This window comes from Phyllobates terribilis, unplaced genomic scaffold (genome assembly GCF_046119375.1).
Source record: "Phyllobates terribilis strain yellow unplaced genomic scaffold, ASM4611937v1 Scaffold_11__3_contigs__length_659146591, whole genome shotgun sequence".
Taxonomy (NCBI): domain Eukaryota; kingdom Metazoa; phylum Chordata; class Amphibia; order Anura; family Dendrobatidae; genus Phyllobates; species Phyllobates terribilis.
The window spans coordinates 329,053,130-329,070,012 of record NW_027362771.1 but is presented as its reverse complement, the minus strand read 5'-3'; the positions used below and the strand labels follow the sequence as shown (position 1 = coordinate 329,070,012).

At 46.3% G+C, this 16,883-nt stretch overlaps 1 protein-coding gene across 1 annotated transcript in view; it reads left to right on the top strand.

Annotated features, from left to right (window-relative positions):
• Positions 1-6,064: 6,064 nt before the first annotated feature.
• SCAPER (S-phase cyclin A associated protein in the ER) overlaps positions 6,065-16,883 on the top strand; it is a 408,076-nt gene continuing 397,257 nt past the window's right edge. Inside the window, exon 1 of the mRNA XM_073652665.1 lies at positions 6,065-6,189. Coding sequence (XP_073508766.1) covers positions 6,187-6,189 — 3 coding nt within the window. The 5' untranslated portion in view covers positions 6,065-6,186. The remainder of the gene's footprint in view (positions 6,190-16,883) is intronic.

Genomic DNA, 16,883 nt, shown 5'->3' with positions numbered 1-16,883 from the left:
CCGCTGCCTCTGCATTGTCTCTGTCTCTCTGCTGCCTCTGCATTGTCTCTGTCTCTCTGCTGTCTCTACATTGTATCTGTCTCTCCGCTGCCTCTGCATTGTCTCTGTCTCTCCGCTGCCTCTGCATTGTCTCTGTCTCTCTGCTGTCTCTGCATTGTCTCTGTCTCTGCGCTGCCTCTGCATTGTCTCTGTCTCTCCGCTGCCTCTGCATTGTCTCTGCATTGTCTCTGTCTCTCCGCTGCCTCTGCATTGTCTGTCTCTCTGCTGCCTCTGCATTGTCTCTGTCTCTCTGCTGTCTCTGCATTGTATCTGTCTCTCTGCTGTCTCTGCATTGTCTCTGTCTCTCCGCTGCCTCTGCATTGTATCTGTCTCTCTGTTGTCTCTGCATTGTATCTGTCTCTCCGCTGTCTCTGCATTGTCTCTGTCTCTCCGCTGCCTCTGCATTGTATCTGTCTCTCCGCTGTCTCTGCATTGTCTCTGTCTCTCTGCTGCCTCTGCATTGTCTCTGTCTCTCTGCTGCCTCTGCATTGTCTCTTTCTCTCCGCTGCCTCTGCATTGTCTCTGTCTCTCTGTCTCTCCGCTGTCTCTGCATCGTCTCTGTCTCTCCGCTGCCTCTGCATTGTCTCTGTCTCTCCGCTGCCTCTGCATTGTCTCTGTCTCTCTGCATTGTCTCTGTCTCTCCGCGGCCTCTGCATTGTCTCTGTCTCTCCGCGGCCTCTGCATTGTCTCTGTCTCTCTGCTGTCTCTGCATTGTCTCTGTCTCTCTGCTGTCTCTGCATTGTCTCTTTCTCTCCGCTGCCTCTGCATTGTCTGTCTCTCCGCTGCCTCTGCATTGTCTCTGTCTCTCTGCTGTCTCTGCATTGTCTCTTTCTCTCCGCTGCCTCTGCATTGTCTGTCTCTCCGCTGCCTCTGCATTGTCTCTGTCTCTCTGCATTGTCTCTGTCTCTCCGCTGCCTCTGCATTGTCTCTGTCTCTCCGCTGCCTCTGCATTGTCTCTGTCTCTCTGCATTGTCGCTGTCTCTGCATTGTCTCTGTCTCTCTGCTGCCTCTGCGTTGTCTCTGTCTCTCTGCTGTCTCTGCATTGTCTCTGTCTCTCTGCTGTCTCTGCATTGTCTCTGTCTCTCTGCTGCCTCTGCATTGTCTCTGTCTCTCTGCTGTCTCTGCATTGTCTCTGTCTCTCTGCTGTCTCTGCATTGTCTCTGTCTCTCTGCTGCCTCTGCATTGTCTCTGTCTCTCTGCTGTCTCTGTCTCTCTGCTGTCTCTGCATTGTATCTGTCTCTCCGCTGCCTCTGCATTGTCTCTGTCTCTCCGCTGCCTCTGCATTGTCTCTGTCTCTCTGCTGTCTCTGCATTGTCTCTGTCTCTCTGCTGTCTCTGCATTGTCTCTGTCTCTCTGCATTGTCTCTGTCTCTCTGCTGTCTCTGCATTGTCTCTCTCTCTGCTGCCTCTGCATTGTCTCTGTCTCTCTGCTGTCTCTGCATTGTCTCTGTCTCTGCATTGTCTCTGTTTCTCTGCTGCCTCTGCATTGTCTCTGTCTCTCTGCTGTCTCTGCATTGTCTCTGTCTCTCTCTGCTGTCTCTGCATTGTCTCTGTCTCTCTGCTGCCTCTGCATTGTCTCTGTCTCTCTGCTGCCTCTGCATTGTCTCTGTCTCTCTGCTGTCTCTGCATTGTCTCTGTCTCTCTGCTGCCTCTGCATTGTCTCTGTCTCTCTGCTGTGTCTGCATTGTCTCTGTCTCTCTGCTGTGTCTGCATTGTCTCTGTCTCTCTGCTGTCTCTGCATTGTCTCTGTCTCTCTGCTGTCTCTGCATTGTCTCTGTCTCTCTGCTGTCTCTGCATTGTCTCTGTCTCTCTGCTGTCTCTGCATTGTCTCTGTCTCTCTGCTGCCTCTGCATTGTCTCTGTCTCTCTGCTGTCTCTGCATTGTCTCTGCCTCTGCATTGTCTCTGTCTCTCTGCTGCCTCTGCATTGTCTCTGTCTCTCTGCTGTCTCTGCATTGTCTCTGTCTCTCTGCTGTCTCTGCATTGTCTCTGTCTCTCTGCTGCCTCTGCATTGTCTCTGTCTCTCTGCTGTCTCTGCATTGTCTCTGTCTCTCTGCTGCCTCTGCATTGTCTCTGTCTCTCTGCTGTCTCTGCATTGTCTCTGTCTCTCTGCTGCCTCTGCATTGTCTCTGTCTCTCTGCTGTGTCTGCATTGTCTCTGTCTCTCTGCTGTCTCTGCATTGTCTCTGTCTCTCTGCTGTCTCTGCATTGTCTCTGTCTCTCTGCTGCCTCTGCATTGTCTCTGTCTCTCTGCTGTCTCTGCATTGTCTCTGTCTCTCTGCTGTCTCTGCATTGTCTCTGTCTCTCTGCTGCCTCTGCATTGTCTCTGTCTCTCTGCTGTCTCTGCATTGTCTCTGTCTCTCTGCTGTCTCTGCATTGTCTCTGTCTCTCTGCTGCCTCTGCATTGTCTCTGTCTCTCTGCTGTCTCTGCATTGTCTCTGTCTCTGCATTGTCTCTGTCTCTCTGCTGCCTCTGCATTGTCTCTGTCTCTCTGCTGTCTCTGCATTGTCTCTGTCTCTCTGCTGTCTCTGCATTGTCTATGTCTCTCTGCTGCCTCTGCATTGTCTCTGTCTCTCTGCTGTCTCTGCATTGTCTCTGTCTCTCTGCTGCCTCTGCATTGTCTCTGTCTCTCTGCTGTCTCTGCATTGTCTCTGTCTCTCTGCTGCCTCTGCATTGTCTCTGTCTCTCTGCTGTGTCTGCATTGTCTCTGTCTCTCTGCTGTCTCTGCATTGTCTCTGTCTCTCTGCTGTCTCTGCATTGTCTCTGTCTCTCTGCTGCCTCTGCATTGTCTCTGTCTCTCTGCTGCCTCTGCATTGTCTCTGTCTCTCTGCTGTCTCTGCATTGTCTCTGTCTCTCTGCTGTCTCTGCATTGTCTCTGTCTCTCTGCTGCCTCTGCATTGTCTCTGTCTCTCTGCTGTCTCTGTCTCTCTGCTGTCTCTGTCTCTCTGCTGTCTCTGCATTGTATCTGTCTCTCCGCTGCCTCTGCATTGTCTCTGTCTCTCCGCTGCCTCTGCATTGTCTCTGTCTCTCTGCTGTCTCTTTCTCTCCGCTGCCTCTGCATTGTCTCTGTCTCTCTGCTGTCTCTGCATTGTCTCTGTCTCTCTGCTGTCTCTGCATTGTCTCTGTCTCTCTGCTGCCTCTGCATTGTCTCTGTCTCTCTGCTGTCTCTGCATTGTCTCTGTCTCTCTGCTGTCTCTGCATTGTCTCTCTCTCTGCTGCCTCTGCATTGTCTCTGTCTCTCTGCTGTCTCTGCATTGTCTCTGTCTCTCTGCTGTCTCTGCATTGTCTCTGTCTCTCTGCATTGTCTCTGTCTCTCTGCTGCCTCTGCATTGTCTCTGTCTCTCTGCTGTCTCTGCATTGTCTCTGTCTTTGCATTGTCTCTGTCTCTCTGCTGCCTCTGCATTGTCTCTGTCTCTCTGCTGTCTCTGCATTGTCTCTGTCTCTCTGCTGCCTCTGCATTGTCTCTGTCTCTCTGCTGTCTCTGCATTGTCTCTGTCTCTCTGCTGCCTCTGCATTGTCTCTGTGTCTCTGCTGTCTCTGCATTGTCTCTGTCTCTCTGCTGCCTCTGCATTGTCTCTGTCTCTCTGCTGTCTCTGCATTGTCTCTGTCTCTCTGCTGTCTCTGCATTGTCTCTGTCTCTCTGCTGTCTCTGCATTGTCTCTGTCTCTCTGCTGTCTCTGCATTGTCTCTGTCTCTCTGCTGCCTCTGCATTGTCTCTGTCTCTCTGCTGTCTCTGCATTGTCTCTGTCTCTGCATTGTCTCTGTCTCTCTGCTGCCTCTGCATTGTCTCTGTCTCTCTGCTGTCTCTGCATTGTCTCTGTCTCTCTGCTGCCTCTGCATTGTCTCTGTCTCTCTGCTGTCTCTGCATTGTCTCTGTCTCTCTGCTGTCTCTGCATTGTCTCTGTCTCTCTGCTGCCTCTGCATTGTCTCTGTCTCTCTGCTGTCTCTGCATTGTCTCTGTCTCTCTGCTGTCTCTGCATTATCTCTGTCTCTCTGCTGCCTCTGCATTGTCTCTGTCTCTCTGCTGTCTCTGCATTGTCTCTGTCTCTGCATTGTCTCTGTCTCTCTGCTGCCTCTGCATTGTCTCTGTCTCTCTGCTGTCTCTGCATTGTCTCTGTCTCTCTGCTGCCTCTGCATTGTCTCTGTCTCTCTGCTGTCTCTGCATTGTCTCTGTCTCTCTGCTGCCTCTGCATTGTCTCTGTCTCTCTGCTGTCTCTGCATTGTCTCTGTCTCTCTGCTGCCTCTGCATTGTCTCTGTCTCTCTGCTGTGTCTGCATTGTCTCTGTCTCTCTGCTGTCTCTGCATTGTCTCTGTGTCTCTGCTGTCTCTGTCTCTCTGCTGCCTCTGCATTGTCTCTGTCTCTCTGCTGTCTCTGCATTGTCTCTGTCTCTCTGCTGTCTCTGCATTGTCTCTGTCTCTCTGCTGCCTCTGCATTGTCTCTGTCTCTCTGCTGTCTCTGTCTCTCTGCTGTCTCTGTCTCTCTGCTGTCTCTGCATTGTCTCTGTCTCTCTGCTGCCTCTGCATTGTCTCTGTCTCTCTGCTGTCTCTGCATTGTCTCTGTCTCTCTGCTGTCTCTGCATTCTCTGTCTCTCCGCTGCCTCTGCATTCTCTGTCTCTCCGCTGCCTCTGCATTGTCTCTGTCTCTTTCTCTCCGCTGCCTCTGCATTGTCTCTGTCTCTCTGCTGTCTCTGCATTGTCTCTGTCTCTCTGCTGTCTCTGCATTGTCTCTGTCTCTCTGCTGCCTCTGCATTGTCTCTGTCTCTCTGCTGTCTCTGCATTGTCTCTGTCTCTCTGCTGCCTCTGCATTGTCTCTCTCTCTGCTGCCTCTGCATTGTCTCTGTCTCTCTGCTGTCTCTGCATTGTCTCTGTCTCTCTGCTGTCTCTGCATTGTCTCTGTCTCTCTGCTGCCTCTGCATTGTCTCTGTCTCTCTGCTGTCTCTGCATTGTCTCTGTCTCTGCATTGTCTCTGTCTCTCTGCTGCCTCTGCATTGTCTCTGTCTCTCTGCTGTCTCTGCATTGTCTCTGTCTCTCTGCTGTCTCTGCATTGTCTCTGTCTCTCTGCTGCCTCTGCATTGTCTCTGTCTCTCTGCTGTCTCTGCATTGTCTCTGTCTCTCTGCTGCCTCTGCATTGTCTCTGTGTCTCTGCTGTCTCTGCATTGTCTCTGTCTCTCTGCTGCCTCTGCATTGTCTCTGTCTCTCTGCTGTCTCTGCATTGTCTCTGTCTCTCTGCTGTCTCTGCATTGTCTCTGTCTCTCTGCTGTCTCTGCATTCTCTGTCTCTCTGCTGTCTCTGCATTGTCTCTGTCTCTCTGCTGTCTCTGCATTGTCTGTCTCTCTGCTGCCTCTGCATTGTCTCTGTCTCTCTGCTGTCTCTGCATTGTCTCTGTCTCTGCATTGTCTCTGTCTCTCTGCTGCCTCTGCATTGTCTCTGTCTCTCTGCTGCCTCTGCATTGTCTCTGTCTCTCTGCTGTCTCTGCATTGTCTCTGTCTCTCTGCTGTCTCTGCATTGTCTCTGTCTCTCTGCTGTCTCTGCATTGTCTCTGTCTCTCTGCTGTCTCTGCATTCTCTGTCTCTCTGCTGTCTCTGCATTGTCTCTGTCTCTCTGCTGTCTCTGCATTGTCTCTGTCTCTCTGCTGCCTCTGCATTGTCTCTGTCTCTCTGCTGTCTCTGCATTGTCTCTGTCTCTGCATTGTCTCTGTCTCTCTGCTGCCTCTGCATTGTCTCTGTCTCTCTGCTGCCTCTGCATTGTCTCTGTCTCTCTGCTGTCTCTGCATTGTCTCTGTCTCTCCGCCGTCTCAGCGCAGACACTAGTTACATGACAGAACAATGGCCGTGACCCGGAGGAATCAGCTGTGCGTGTGACGTCACACAGAGGCCGCCTGTCAGGCACTTCCGGCAGCGGACACGGTTGCCATGGCGCTCAGAGCTTACAAACAACTCACGAGTAAAGATTCCTGGAATGTGATTGGCCAAAAGCGGACTCTTGTCACCGCAGTCTTGCACCGTTCAGCCAATCACATAGCGCCTTCCGCCAATCGTTCCAGGCTTTGGGGTCGGAACGCCACGCCCCCTGAGCCCGGCGCCTGCGCTTCGCGCCTTTCCGGTCAGTTGCCGGTGACACGGGAGGGCGGAGGGAACGGTACGGCGGCCGGATGGTAAGGGATGTGTATGTGATGTGGGGGCTCTGTGTGGCTGGTAGGCGGGGCTGTCACTCTCCCCGGAGGGGTCCTGGTACCGCTGCTGCCTGTGTTGTAGCCTCCTGTCACCTCAGTATTCTGCAGTGCAGGCTGCAGAGTATCTGGTGGTCTGTACCGGGGATATGGGCTTTAGTATGTGTCCTCCTGTGACAGAACACTTGTAGGGAGGGGGCGCACAAGCGGATAGCTATAAGAGCAATATTAGGGGGTCCTATGAGGAAACATTAATGACTGGCCCTCTGTGTCTGAGCCGTGGGGGTCTGCGCAATATTATGGGGTCCCGCTGCCAGTAACCCAAGCTGGGCCTGAGCGGCAGTACCCAGCATAGCGGGAGGTCCACACGAACCATAAACAGCGGGGTCTTCATTCTGCCCCTTCCTGGAGGTCGGACCCTCACTCATTAAACATTACGGCTTATAATGGGGGGCTTTATTTCTAGAAATGTAATCATCGACCCCATAGAAAGTCACGTTGTGTCCTCGCGCTGCCCACACCCTGGTTATGGCAGATGGTAACTGAGGCGCTTTATGCAGAAATATTAAGGGGGCCTCTCATCATACAGAACATCTGCAGAGTCAGTGTTAATAGGGGTCCATTCTCCGAAACACAGGAGACGTAGGACTCGGCCAAGAGATGATCACTGAGACACCACAAAGCCAAACGTTTGTAGCCTCCTCGTAGTGTCAGGTAGGGGCCTGTACACACAGGGAGCCGCAGTCTGCTGCTGAGATAATGACAAGAAGAGACGATTCACGGATTTAGACTGCGCTACCAGAATGAAGATTCTTCATCCAATGATATGAATGGCCTTTTTTATTTCACAAAGCGTTTTGACACCGGACCGGTGTTTTTATTAAATGTAACAAACCAACTGTACTGGTTTTACACTTTTTACGCTTGATAAAGATGCCGGTCTGGAGTTGAAACATGTTGTGAAATAAAAACCGCCATTGATATCATTGGATGAAGAACCTTAATTTCGATAGCGCAGCCTAAGTCGTCCGTGAATTGTCTCGTCTTGTCCTGGTGGGGTTCTTCCCCGGCCACGGGGCAGCTGCAACCGCAATGAGCCGTTACGGGACTTGTGCCTAGATCAATTGTATCCTTTTATAAAGGGATCGCCCTATGATCTGGTGCGCTCTGTTTCCCTACCGTTTTTATCTATCTTGAGATATTAACACTTTTATATACTGCTCATTGCCTTGGAGACCGACCACCACTGTTAGACTGCAGTGCCTGCATGCACTTTTCTATAGAGCTTGTAAGCAAACTTTCCAGTGTCACTGTAGCGCTGTGTTACCTCCTAATCCCAGGCAGCTTCATTGCTGGGCTTCTAAACTAGACAGTAGTAGTGGTCAGTCTCCAAGGCAGGCAACTGAAAGAAACGGCTACAAATTTTAATAAACAGTAAATTGCAAAAGTACTTTTTTTCCCTAGCACTATCCGACAATACCCATCTATGAAGATGGGAATAACCCTTTCAGGGTACATCCACCCGGGCAGATACACAACGTCAGCACTGTGACAGATTTTCAGCAGAATCTATTACAGGCAGAAATTGTTGGAGAGTGAACTGTTTTACTTGGGATTTACGGCATCTGTTATCTTCGTCATCACAACATGGGGGGAGTATAAGAGAAAACCGATACGAATTAACCAAAGAGGTCACACAGTATTAATAAATTCCAACAGTTAACACAGCGCCATGTGCTGTCTTCTCAACATAGTCCTTCCACCGTATAAGCCTGCAGCAGTGGTACACTCCAATAAGTACTGCAGTATGTAGTGAAATCTGCACCAATTGGCACTGCAGATTTGATGTTGGTTTTTTGCTCTGAAATGTACCATGTGCAATCAAAAATTGATTTTCCGCAACAAAATCCCCAGTGGATTTTTCACAGTGGAAAGAACCCATGGGAATATGTTCTTAAAAGGGGTTGTCCAGAACTGGAAGCAAGGAAGTGAGACCCAGCTCCACGGGTGTAAAAATTTTCTTTATTGGTACATGTTAAAATTCCAAATAACATCCATATCGGCTTAAATCAATAAAAAACACTGACTTGTTTCTGGTGCATCAACACCTTTAGTCATGGCATTTAGAATGGTAACACAAATAACACATTTGTGGCCTATCCATATAGGTCATCAATATAAGACCATTTGTGCCTCTGATGAGCTGCTATCTGCTCTGGCAGTGCCTGGATGTAAGCAATGTATGGAGCCAAACACGACAGCTGCAAACATTGTATAGTGGCTGCTCCCGAGTGCTGCAGTTCATCTCCCATCTAGATGATTTACATGACACCAGTAACATGGAACGCAGAGACCTGGTACCTGGAGATGGCTCATTGACGTCTATGGCACCCGTCACTAATGCTGCCTTTATTGCGACAATTATTTTGGAAATAAACATCTATAAATAAAAAGTAGGAAAGGCCATCCATTACTGCTTCTGTACAGGTTCTCACCTCTTTTCCAGACTCCTGGACTCTGCCGGTTATACATTTATACGTGCTTGGCCCTGCCATTTGTCACTGCATTGTTGGCCGATTTCACCTTGCGTATTTGAGAACAATTAGGCTGTAATGGTTGCCATTTCCTGAGAAAAACAACAATGGCTCTAAAATCATGCATGGGAACCTGAAGATTAACTAGAGACCAAGAACCAGCACAGTATTTGTATTATTAATCACTCAGTAAGTCAGTGACCTGCTTTGCTCACATTGGTCAGTGTTAGGTCATGGCCCCACTATCAGTATTAGGTCAGTATTTTTTCTCAGGAGTGGGAGCCAAAACCAGGAGTGTGTGATAAATGCAAAATTGGTGACTTGTTTCTATTATACCTTTTCTCTGATTGTTCCTCACCTGGTTTTGGCTCCTGAGAAAAATACTGACCAAATACTGATAGTGGGGCCGTGGCCTTAGTTATATACTCTACAAATCTGGCCTTTATGGAAGGAGTCGGGGAGAATGACTTCTGCAGCGAGCGGGCCCCGGATCTCCGCTGAGCTCACTGAACGTTGTCCTGTCACTTAGTGAGCTCATTCTCCCCGGCTCTTTGGCATAAGCGGTCAGGTGGATTACAGTGGGGGACATCTTCAGACAGGTGAGTATAAGGATTTTTTTTATTTTATTTTTATATTTACGCCAGGACACAGCGGAAGCAAAATACTACTCTCATCATTGTCCCTTTCTAGCACTGATCGCAGCGCAAGCAGGGGACAATGATGAGGGCAGAGTTCAGCACCCGGCGCTTGGGAACAGCGCTAACTGTATGCTGATTCCCAGGCGCTGGTACGTGTGATACTTTCTGTGGCCATGCTGCCATAAAAAAACGGATATGTCAGCATGTTTTGCCCACGGACACACGGTCTGTGGAAACACACTGACATGTACACAGACCCATTCATTTGAATGGCTCTACGTGTGTCAGTGTCTCCAGTACGTGTGGAAACCACACGTACTCGAAACACAGATGTCTGAGATGCGCCTTCCTATGTATCATCTCTGATCAGAGTTTGAGCCGAGTATCATCTTAGTATGATCCAATTCTCTCACATGCAACAATCGGAGCACAGATGTGGAGAAGATGAAGAACTTAATTTCTCCATCTTTTCCATTGTATGAGTCCTCGGATGTCGGACTGCACCCGGATGACATCCGAGTCCAGTCTGATGTTTCACACGCACCCATAGACTTGTATGGGTGTGCGTGATCTGAATTCCGGAGCCACTCGCACCATACTGCGATTTTTTTTTTTCGGTCTGTATAAAAAAAATCGCATATCTGCACTTCCCAATAGGATAGTACTTGTCTGAGTTATACGCTCATGTGAGCGAGCTCTCAGGAGAGATACCGTCCTCTTCCTCTAGGAAGAGGCTATTTGCATATTTATTTTCCCAAGGAAGAGTTGCATGATTCCCCATGCCTACTTGGCGCTCTCCACAAGTTGAAACTTTAACCCTTAGGCTTTGTTCACACTGAGTTTTCAAAATCCCTGCATTTTTCAAGCAGAAAAATACTGCAAGAAACTCTTGTTTTGAAGAGTTTTTGAAGAAGTCTTTGGGTATCTGCACACGGCATTTTTAGACTCCGGTGTACTGGCTTCTTTTTTGAAGCAGAAGATGCTTTTTTTGAAGCAGAAGTATTTTTTTCTCAAGCTTCTTCTTTGTTGTCTTTGCCCTCTTTTTGCGGTGGTTTTGCTGGCATCTTTTATATTTAACACAGCGGCAGCTTTTAGGCAGAAGCCGCCCAAAGAAGTATCCGGTCACTTTTTTTAGCCACTTCACATCTCTTGAAAGCCTGAAGTTGTTAAAAGAAGTTGCAAAACATGGAACAAATGAACAGCAAGTGGCTTTGACATTGCTGTGCATATGATCACTTGTACACATACCCTTTCTTTTCCTTGAAGGATTTCCAGAAGAGAGTTTGGAAGTTTTTCCTTGAATTGTTTTTTTGCAGGCTTTTGATTGGATAGTGTCTAGTTTGGAGACTTTTCCTTCAGACTCCACTTTAAAAGTGACATGCTCTTCCTTTTGCACCAGGCATTTTTCAAAACCTCTTCAGGAAAAAAAAAAAGCTTTAAGCAACTCCTCACGTGAACAGCAAAGTGGATTTCTCATAGAAATGAATTGCATTTTGTGAGTTTCTGCTAAAAAAAAAAACCCTTCTGACCACAAACTCAGTATGAATATAACCTTAGATTTGCTATAAAATCATAGGCACATAATAGTACAGTATAGGCCCCCATCAGGCCATCGATGCTCATAATAAACCACTTCGGGAGATAATATAACATTTTTAAACAAGGTTCTGGTTCAAGTGCACATCCCCAGCGGATATGACCATTGCGAACCCAGGAGTTATCCAAGGTGTAAGCAGGACTGCCAGGACAGCACACACTTGAATAGATGCCAAGACCGTACCAATTCTGCTTGGTAAAGGCAATATTTCACATTTACCTTTTCGCTTGATAAAGGGCTAAAAATGTTGCTTTCACTTTTGTGATGTCACTGGACCAACAACAATGCTGAGAATGAGGGGACCACCGTGCTGGTATAGTGCTCCCTTTTTTTACTCCACACAGCAGCGCTCTGGCCACCTGCTGTGCAGCACAGCTCCAAGTGAATGGGACCGGCTGCAGTTTCCTGCATTGCTGCTGTGTAGGGAAAAGGCTGAAGGGGGTGCCGCACTGAGATTGTTAGCAGCAGCGTCCCAGAAGTCAGACTGTCAATGGTTATAGTGGGATGATCCTAGTGATATTGCGTCTGACAATCTTATTTGATAACTGCTCCTCTTTTGTTGTTTTTGAGAAGTTTCAATACATGAAGGTAAGGGTCACACGACTGTTTTTTTTCACATTGAGAAAAACGGTCCTATTATTCTGATCAGACTGGCATCAGTTTTTCTTGAACGTGGAGAGGAAAAAAAAAGATTCTCCATTCTGTCACTGTGAAAATCAGACCGCTTCGGCTGTGATCAGATGTTGAATGGAGCTGCAGTGCTACGTTCTGTGTGTAGTGGCCACTGCTATGTACTGCAGAACAGCTCCTATTCAGAAGAGCTAATACCAGCTGATTGGTGGGGCTGTCAGACCCCCTCCATTCTGATATTGATGTCACAGGAATAGGTCATAAATATCTTGTTACTGGACAGCCCCTCTAAAAGGGTATTTATCCACGGAATATGCCATAAATGTCTGGTGCAGGTGCAACTTCTGGAACCCACATCTATTTCCCAAATACGTGTCTTCAGACCTTCGTCCATTTGATGAGGTGATGAGTAAATAGAAAGCCACATGCTATCGCTATTCTGTCCTATAAGAGTCATGGAAACAGCAGAGAACTTAACAAAGAGAACAGTGGACATTTGCTGCTGCCTCTCCATTTACTCCCAGCCTGAATCCAGCAGCCACATTACTAGGTGATACTAGGGTTTGGGGACCACCGGTCTGGACATAGCTGTGGGTATCATGGTGGAAAGAAACCACATAAGTCAGACGTATATCACCTCTTTGAATACACATATATAATATATACCGTATATTCAAAGAAGTTATTCCATAATCGACATTTATCACCTATTTACAGAATAGTCAATATATGATTATAATCACTTCTGACCCTATCACTAGGGTTCCAGTGGATCATTAGGACAGGAGTCCCATGCACCCATGGCTCCTCACTACACCCCTATATTAAGGGGGACTGAATGGAGCATGTTCACTGCTGCTGCATTCAAGGTTTATGGGACTGGTGGAGACAGTCTATTCCTATGTCCTAGTGTTTAGGGAAATTCTTCATAGTAAACCCTAATAAGTTTGTTGAAGTACATACATGGCCAAAATTGGTGGTACCCCTCTTTTAATGAAAGAAAAACCCACAATGGTCACAGAAATAACTTGAATATGATAAAAGTAAACAAAAATCATGGCACTCTTAACATAATATTTTGTTGAACAACCTTTTGAGGCAATCACTGCAATCAAACGATTCCTGTAACTGTCAGTGAGACTTCTGCGCCTCTCGACAGGTATTTTGGCCCACTCCTCATGAGCAAACTGCTCCAGTTGTCTCGTGTTTGAAGTTTGCCTTTTCCAGACAGCATGTTTCAGCTCTTTCCAAAGATGCTCAATAGGATTTAGGTCAGGGCTCATAGAAGGCCACTTCAGAATAGTCTAATGTTTTCCTCTTAGCCATTCTTGGGTGTTTTTAGCTGTGTGTTTTAGGTCATTATCCTGTTGCAAGACCCATGACCTGCGACTGAGACCAAGCTTTCTGACACTGGGCTGCACATTTCTCTCTAGAATCCCTTGATAGTCTTGAGATTTCATTGTACCCTGCACAGATTCAAGACACCCTGTGCCAGATGCAGCAAAGCAGCCCAGAACATAACAGAGCCTCCTCCATGTTTCACAGTAGGGACAGTGTTCTTTTTTTTTTATATGCTTCATTTTTCCATCTGTGAACATAGAGCTGATGTGCCTTGCCCAAAACTTCAATTTTTGTCTCATCTGTCCCTAGGACATTCTCCCAGAAGCTTTGTGGCTTGTCAACATGTAGTTTGGTAAATTCTAGTCTTTCTTTTTTATGATTTTTTTCAACAACGGTGTTCGCCTTGGTCGTCTCCCATGAAGTCCACTTTGGATGAAACAATGACGGATAGTGCGATCTGACACTGATGTTCCTTGAGCTTGAAGTTCACCTTTAATCTCTTCAGAAGTTATCCTGGGCTCTTTTGTTACCATTTGTATTATAAGTCTCTTTGATTTGTCATCGATTTTCCTCCTGCGGCCACGTCCAGGGAGGTTGGCTACAGTCCCATGGATCTTAAATTTATGAATAATATGTTCAACTGTAGTCACAGGAACATCAACCTGCTTGGAGATGGTCTTATAACCTTTACCTTTAACATGCTTGTCTATAATTTTCTTTCTAATCTCCTGAGACAACTCTTTCCTTTCCTTCCTCTGGTCCATGTTGAGTGTGATACACACCATGTCACCAAACAGCACGTGAGTATCTGTAGCCCTATATACGGCCCACTGACTGATTACAAGATTGTAGACACCTGTGATGCTAATTAGTGGACACAACTTGATTTAACATGTCCCTTTTGTCACATTATTTTCAGGGGTACCATCATTTCTATCCAGGCCTATTTCATGAGTTTAATTTTTTTTTAAATTCTGTGGAAGCAGGGTTGACAAGCAATGTCTGATTTTCATTTGTTCATTTTCATAGATTTTTAATTTGTTATAACTTTTGTCAGATTCTAGTCATTTCTGTGACCATTTTGGGTTTTTCTTTCATTAAACGAGGGGTACCAACAATTTTGACCACGTGTGTATTTTGCCCTTCATATGTTGGCTATGCAAACTCCTGTAGTATGAGACCTATGTGCAGGTTGTAGAGAAATATGAGTCTTTTCACAACACATTTGGGAGATCCTTTTATTCTAATTTCTATTTATATATTTTTTTCGTTTTTTTTTCTAACCATAAGGACGGATATGGGGCCCAAGCAGATGATCCCATATTAAGTTATCCTTAGAGCAAATCACTTTCTGCAGTGCTGGGAGGCTTCATAGTTGAAAAAAGACAAGCAGGGGATGGGATAGGACATGAGTGAATTGAGGGGGTATGAATAAACTTTGTCCCCCTACTATCCATAGAAAGGAAATGAAAACCCGTATTCATTCATGATGATTCTTGTATCTAAATAGACGGACCTTTGTTTTTCAGTGTTTGGTCTGAGTTTCATCAGTGTTTTTTCACTGATGAACAAAAAACAAACCACAAGGCTGCGTGCCCACTATGCGTTTTTCAAGCGTTTTTTGCCGCGGAATTTCTGCAACGAAAACGCTTAAAAAATGCTTGGTAATCCGTGCCCCATGGTCCCCAATGATAATCCGCATGTGCTGTGCACATGCTGCGGAAATTTCCGCTGCGGAAAAATACGCAGCATGTCCATTAATTTTGCAGACACGCAGCGTAATTGCCGCCATTGACTTGCATTGAAACGCTTGATATCCGCATCACTACATGTGCACATGCGGATAAGAAGCGATTCAATATGCGGATGGTACCCAGGTCTGGAGGAGAGGAGACTCTCCTCCAGACCTGGGTACCATAGTACCTGTTAAAAAAAAAGAATTCAAAATAAAAAATAAAGATTATACTTACCCTCCGATATCCCCCGGCCTCTTCAGCGATTCGTGTGTTGGGTGTCTCGCGGTAGTGTGAGGACCTGACATGATGTCATTGAGTCATGTGACAGGTCATTAAACCGCTGACGTCGGCGGTCGCGTGACCTGTCACATGACTCAATGACGTCATCGCAGGTCCTTCACACTACCGCGAGACACCGGGGAGACCGGACGGAGCGGAGAAGGAGACCAGGGGCCATCGGAAGGTAAGTATAATCTTTATTTTTTATTTTTCACCATTCTTATTCTTTTTTTTTTTTAACTATTACTTGGTCACACTATATAAATCTGTGCCGGTTGCATGGATTTATATAGTGTGACCAAGTTGTCAAGCACTTTTCCAATTGATGCTAAAATCGCTTGGAAAAGCTCTTGATAACCCGTATGCAGAAATGCATGTGAAGAACGCTTGACAAACGCTTCTACCTGGCAGGAAAAACGCATGTAAAATCCAGATGCGTTTTTCCTTCCAGGGAGAAGCGGAAAAAATATGCAGCATTTCTGCATCGTGGGTACTTAGCCTAAAGCTTCTGCTATTCATTACAATGTTAATCATGGACAGCATACAGTTTACACATTGAATCCATCCGTGTGCTGTCCATGTTTTCCACAGACCTCTAGACTTGTATGAGTAATTTTCAACTGTAAGTCAGATCAAAAATTGACTTGTATCAATAAAAGACACTTATAGAGCACTACGTGATTCGCGGATGTCTGAATGAGACCTATCGCAATCATTTGTGAAAAACATCCATGAGAAAGACACCATTTCTCTACCATGTGTCACCCGTTTTGCCTATGTTTTCCATGCTTTTAAAGGGATTGTTCAAGCTTAGGGTTCAAGTCTGCAGTCACTTCATGTGACTGCAGACTTGTAAATCCTCACTGTGCACACTGTCAGGATTCTTTGGTGCCGGGAGCAGGCGGGGGCATGATCACAAGTATGTGAGTGAGGCTGGACACGTCTAGTCGAAATGTAGCCACAAGTATGCAAATCGAAAACTTGCTTTCACATGACCATGACATGGCAGTGCGTGCGCTGTGAGGACTCACAAGTCTGCAGTCACGTAAGTGCATGCTTGAACCTCTAGGCCGGACAACCCATTTAAGCTTGTTTTGCATCCATGTTTTTCTCATCTGTTTTTAAAAACTGAAGCAGGTAGAGACTGTCTGAACTTTTTTTTCCGTTGACACTTAGCAATTCATCAGTTAAAAATCGATGAAAAATGAATGTCTTCTGTTTTGGTGGGTCCTAATAGACTTGAATGGCTGAGTCTGATCCTCAAAAACAGATGAGACTAGCGCATGCACTGAGTTTGATGGAATGGGCAAATTACGTGAAATAAAAGTCTGATTTTCAAATTGCGAATCTTTTTATTGTTTGTTTTAAAAGCAGCACATGGATGAGAAAACGTGTGTAGATACAGGCGAAGCCATTTTTTACTTTTAAGAGAAAAAAAACCTCTCCTGATCCTAAATGTTGATCAGTCCAGATCTACAAACAAAGCACGAGTTCTATAAATTTACATAAAGGAAGAGTTACCAGTGTTAGACATGTAGATCAGCAGAGCAGACTGTCAGTCATTACATGTCTCACACTGGAGTTCTGGAGGCAGATTCTCAGGGAGATCAGTGTCCGGCCCATAAATTTTATCAGATCATTTACATATTAAAAAATGGGAATGCGGAAATAAGACATCAGATTGCTGATATCAAGTTATCATCATATTCCGTGTCCTATAATCTAGATGCCCACATAGACGGCTTAGAAGGGTTGATCTACTGGATACCCTTTAAGGGGGATAACACAAAATGTAAATGAAAAAACAATTAAAACTATCTAAAAATAAGTAAATAAATGTAGTAATCAAAATATAAAAGTTCAAATCATCCCCTTTTTCTATGAATGAAACTTGTCTCTTCAGAGAGGAAGAGGACTAGAACTC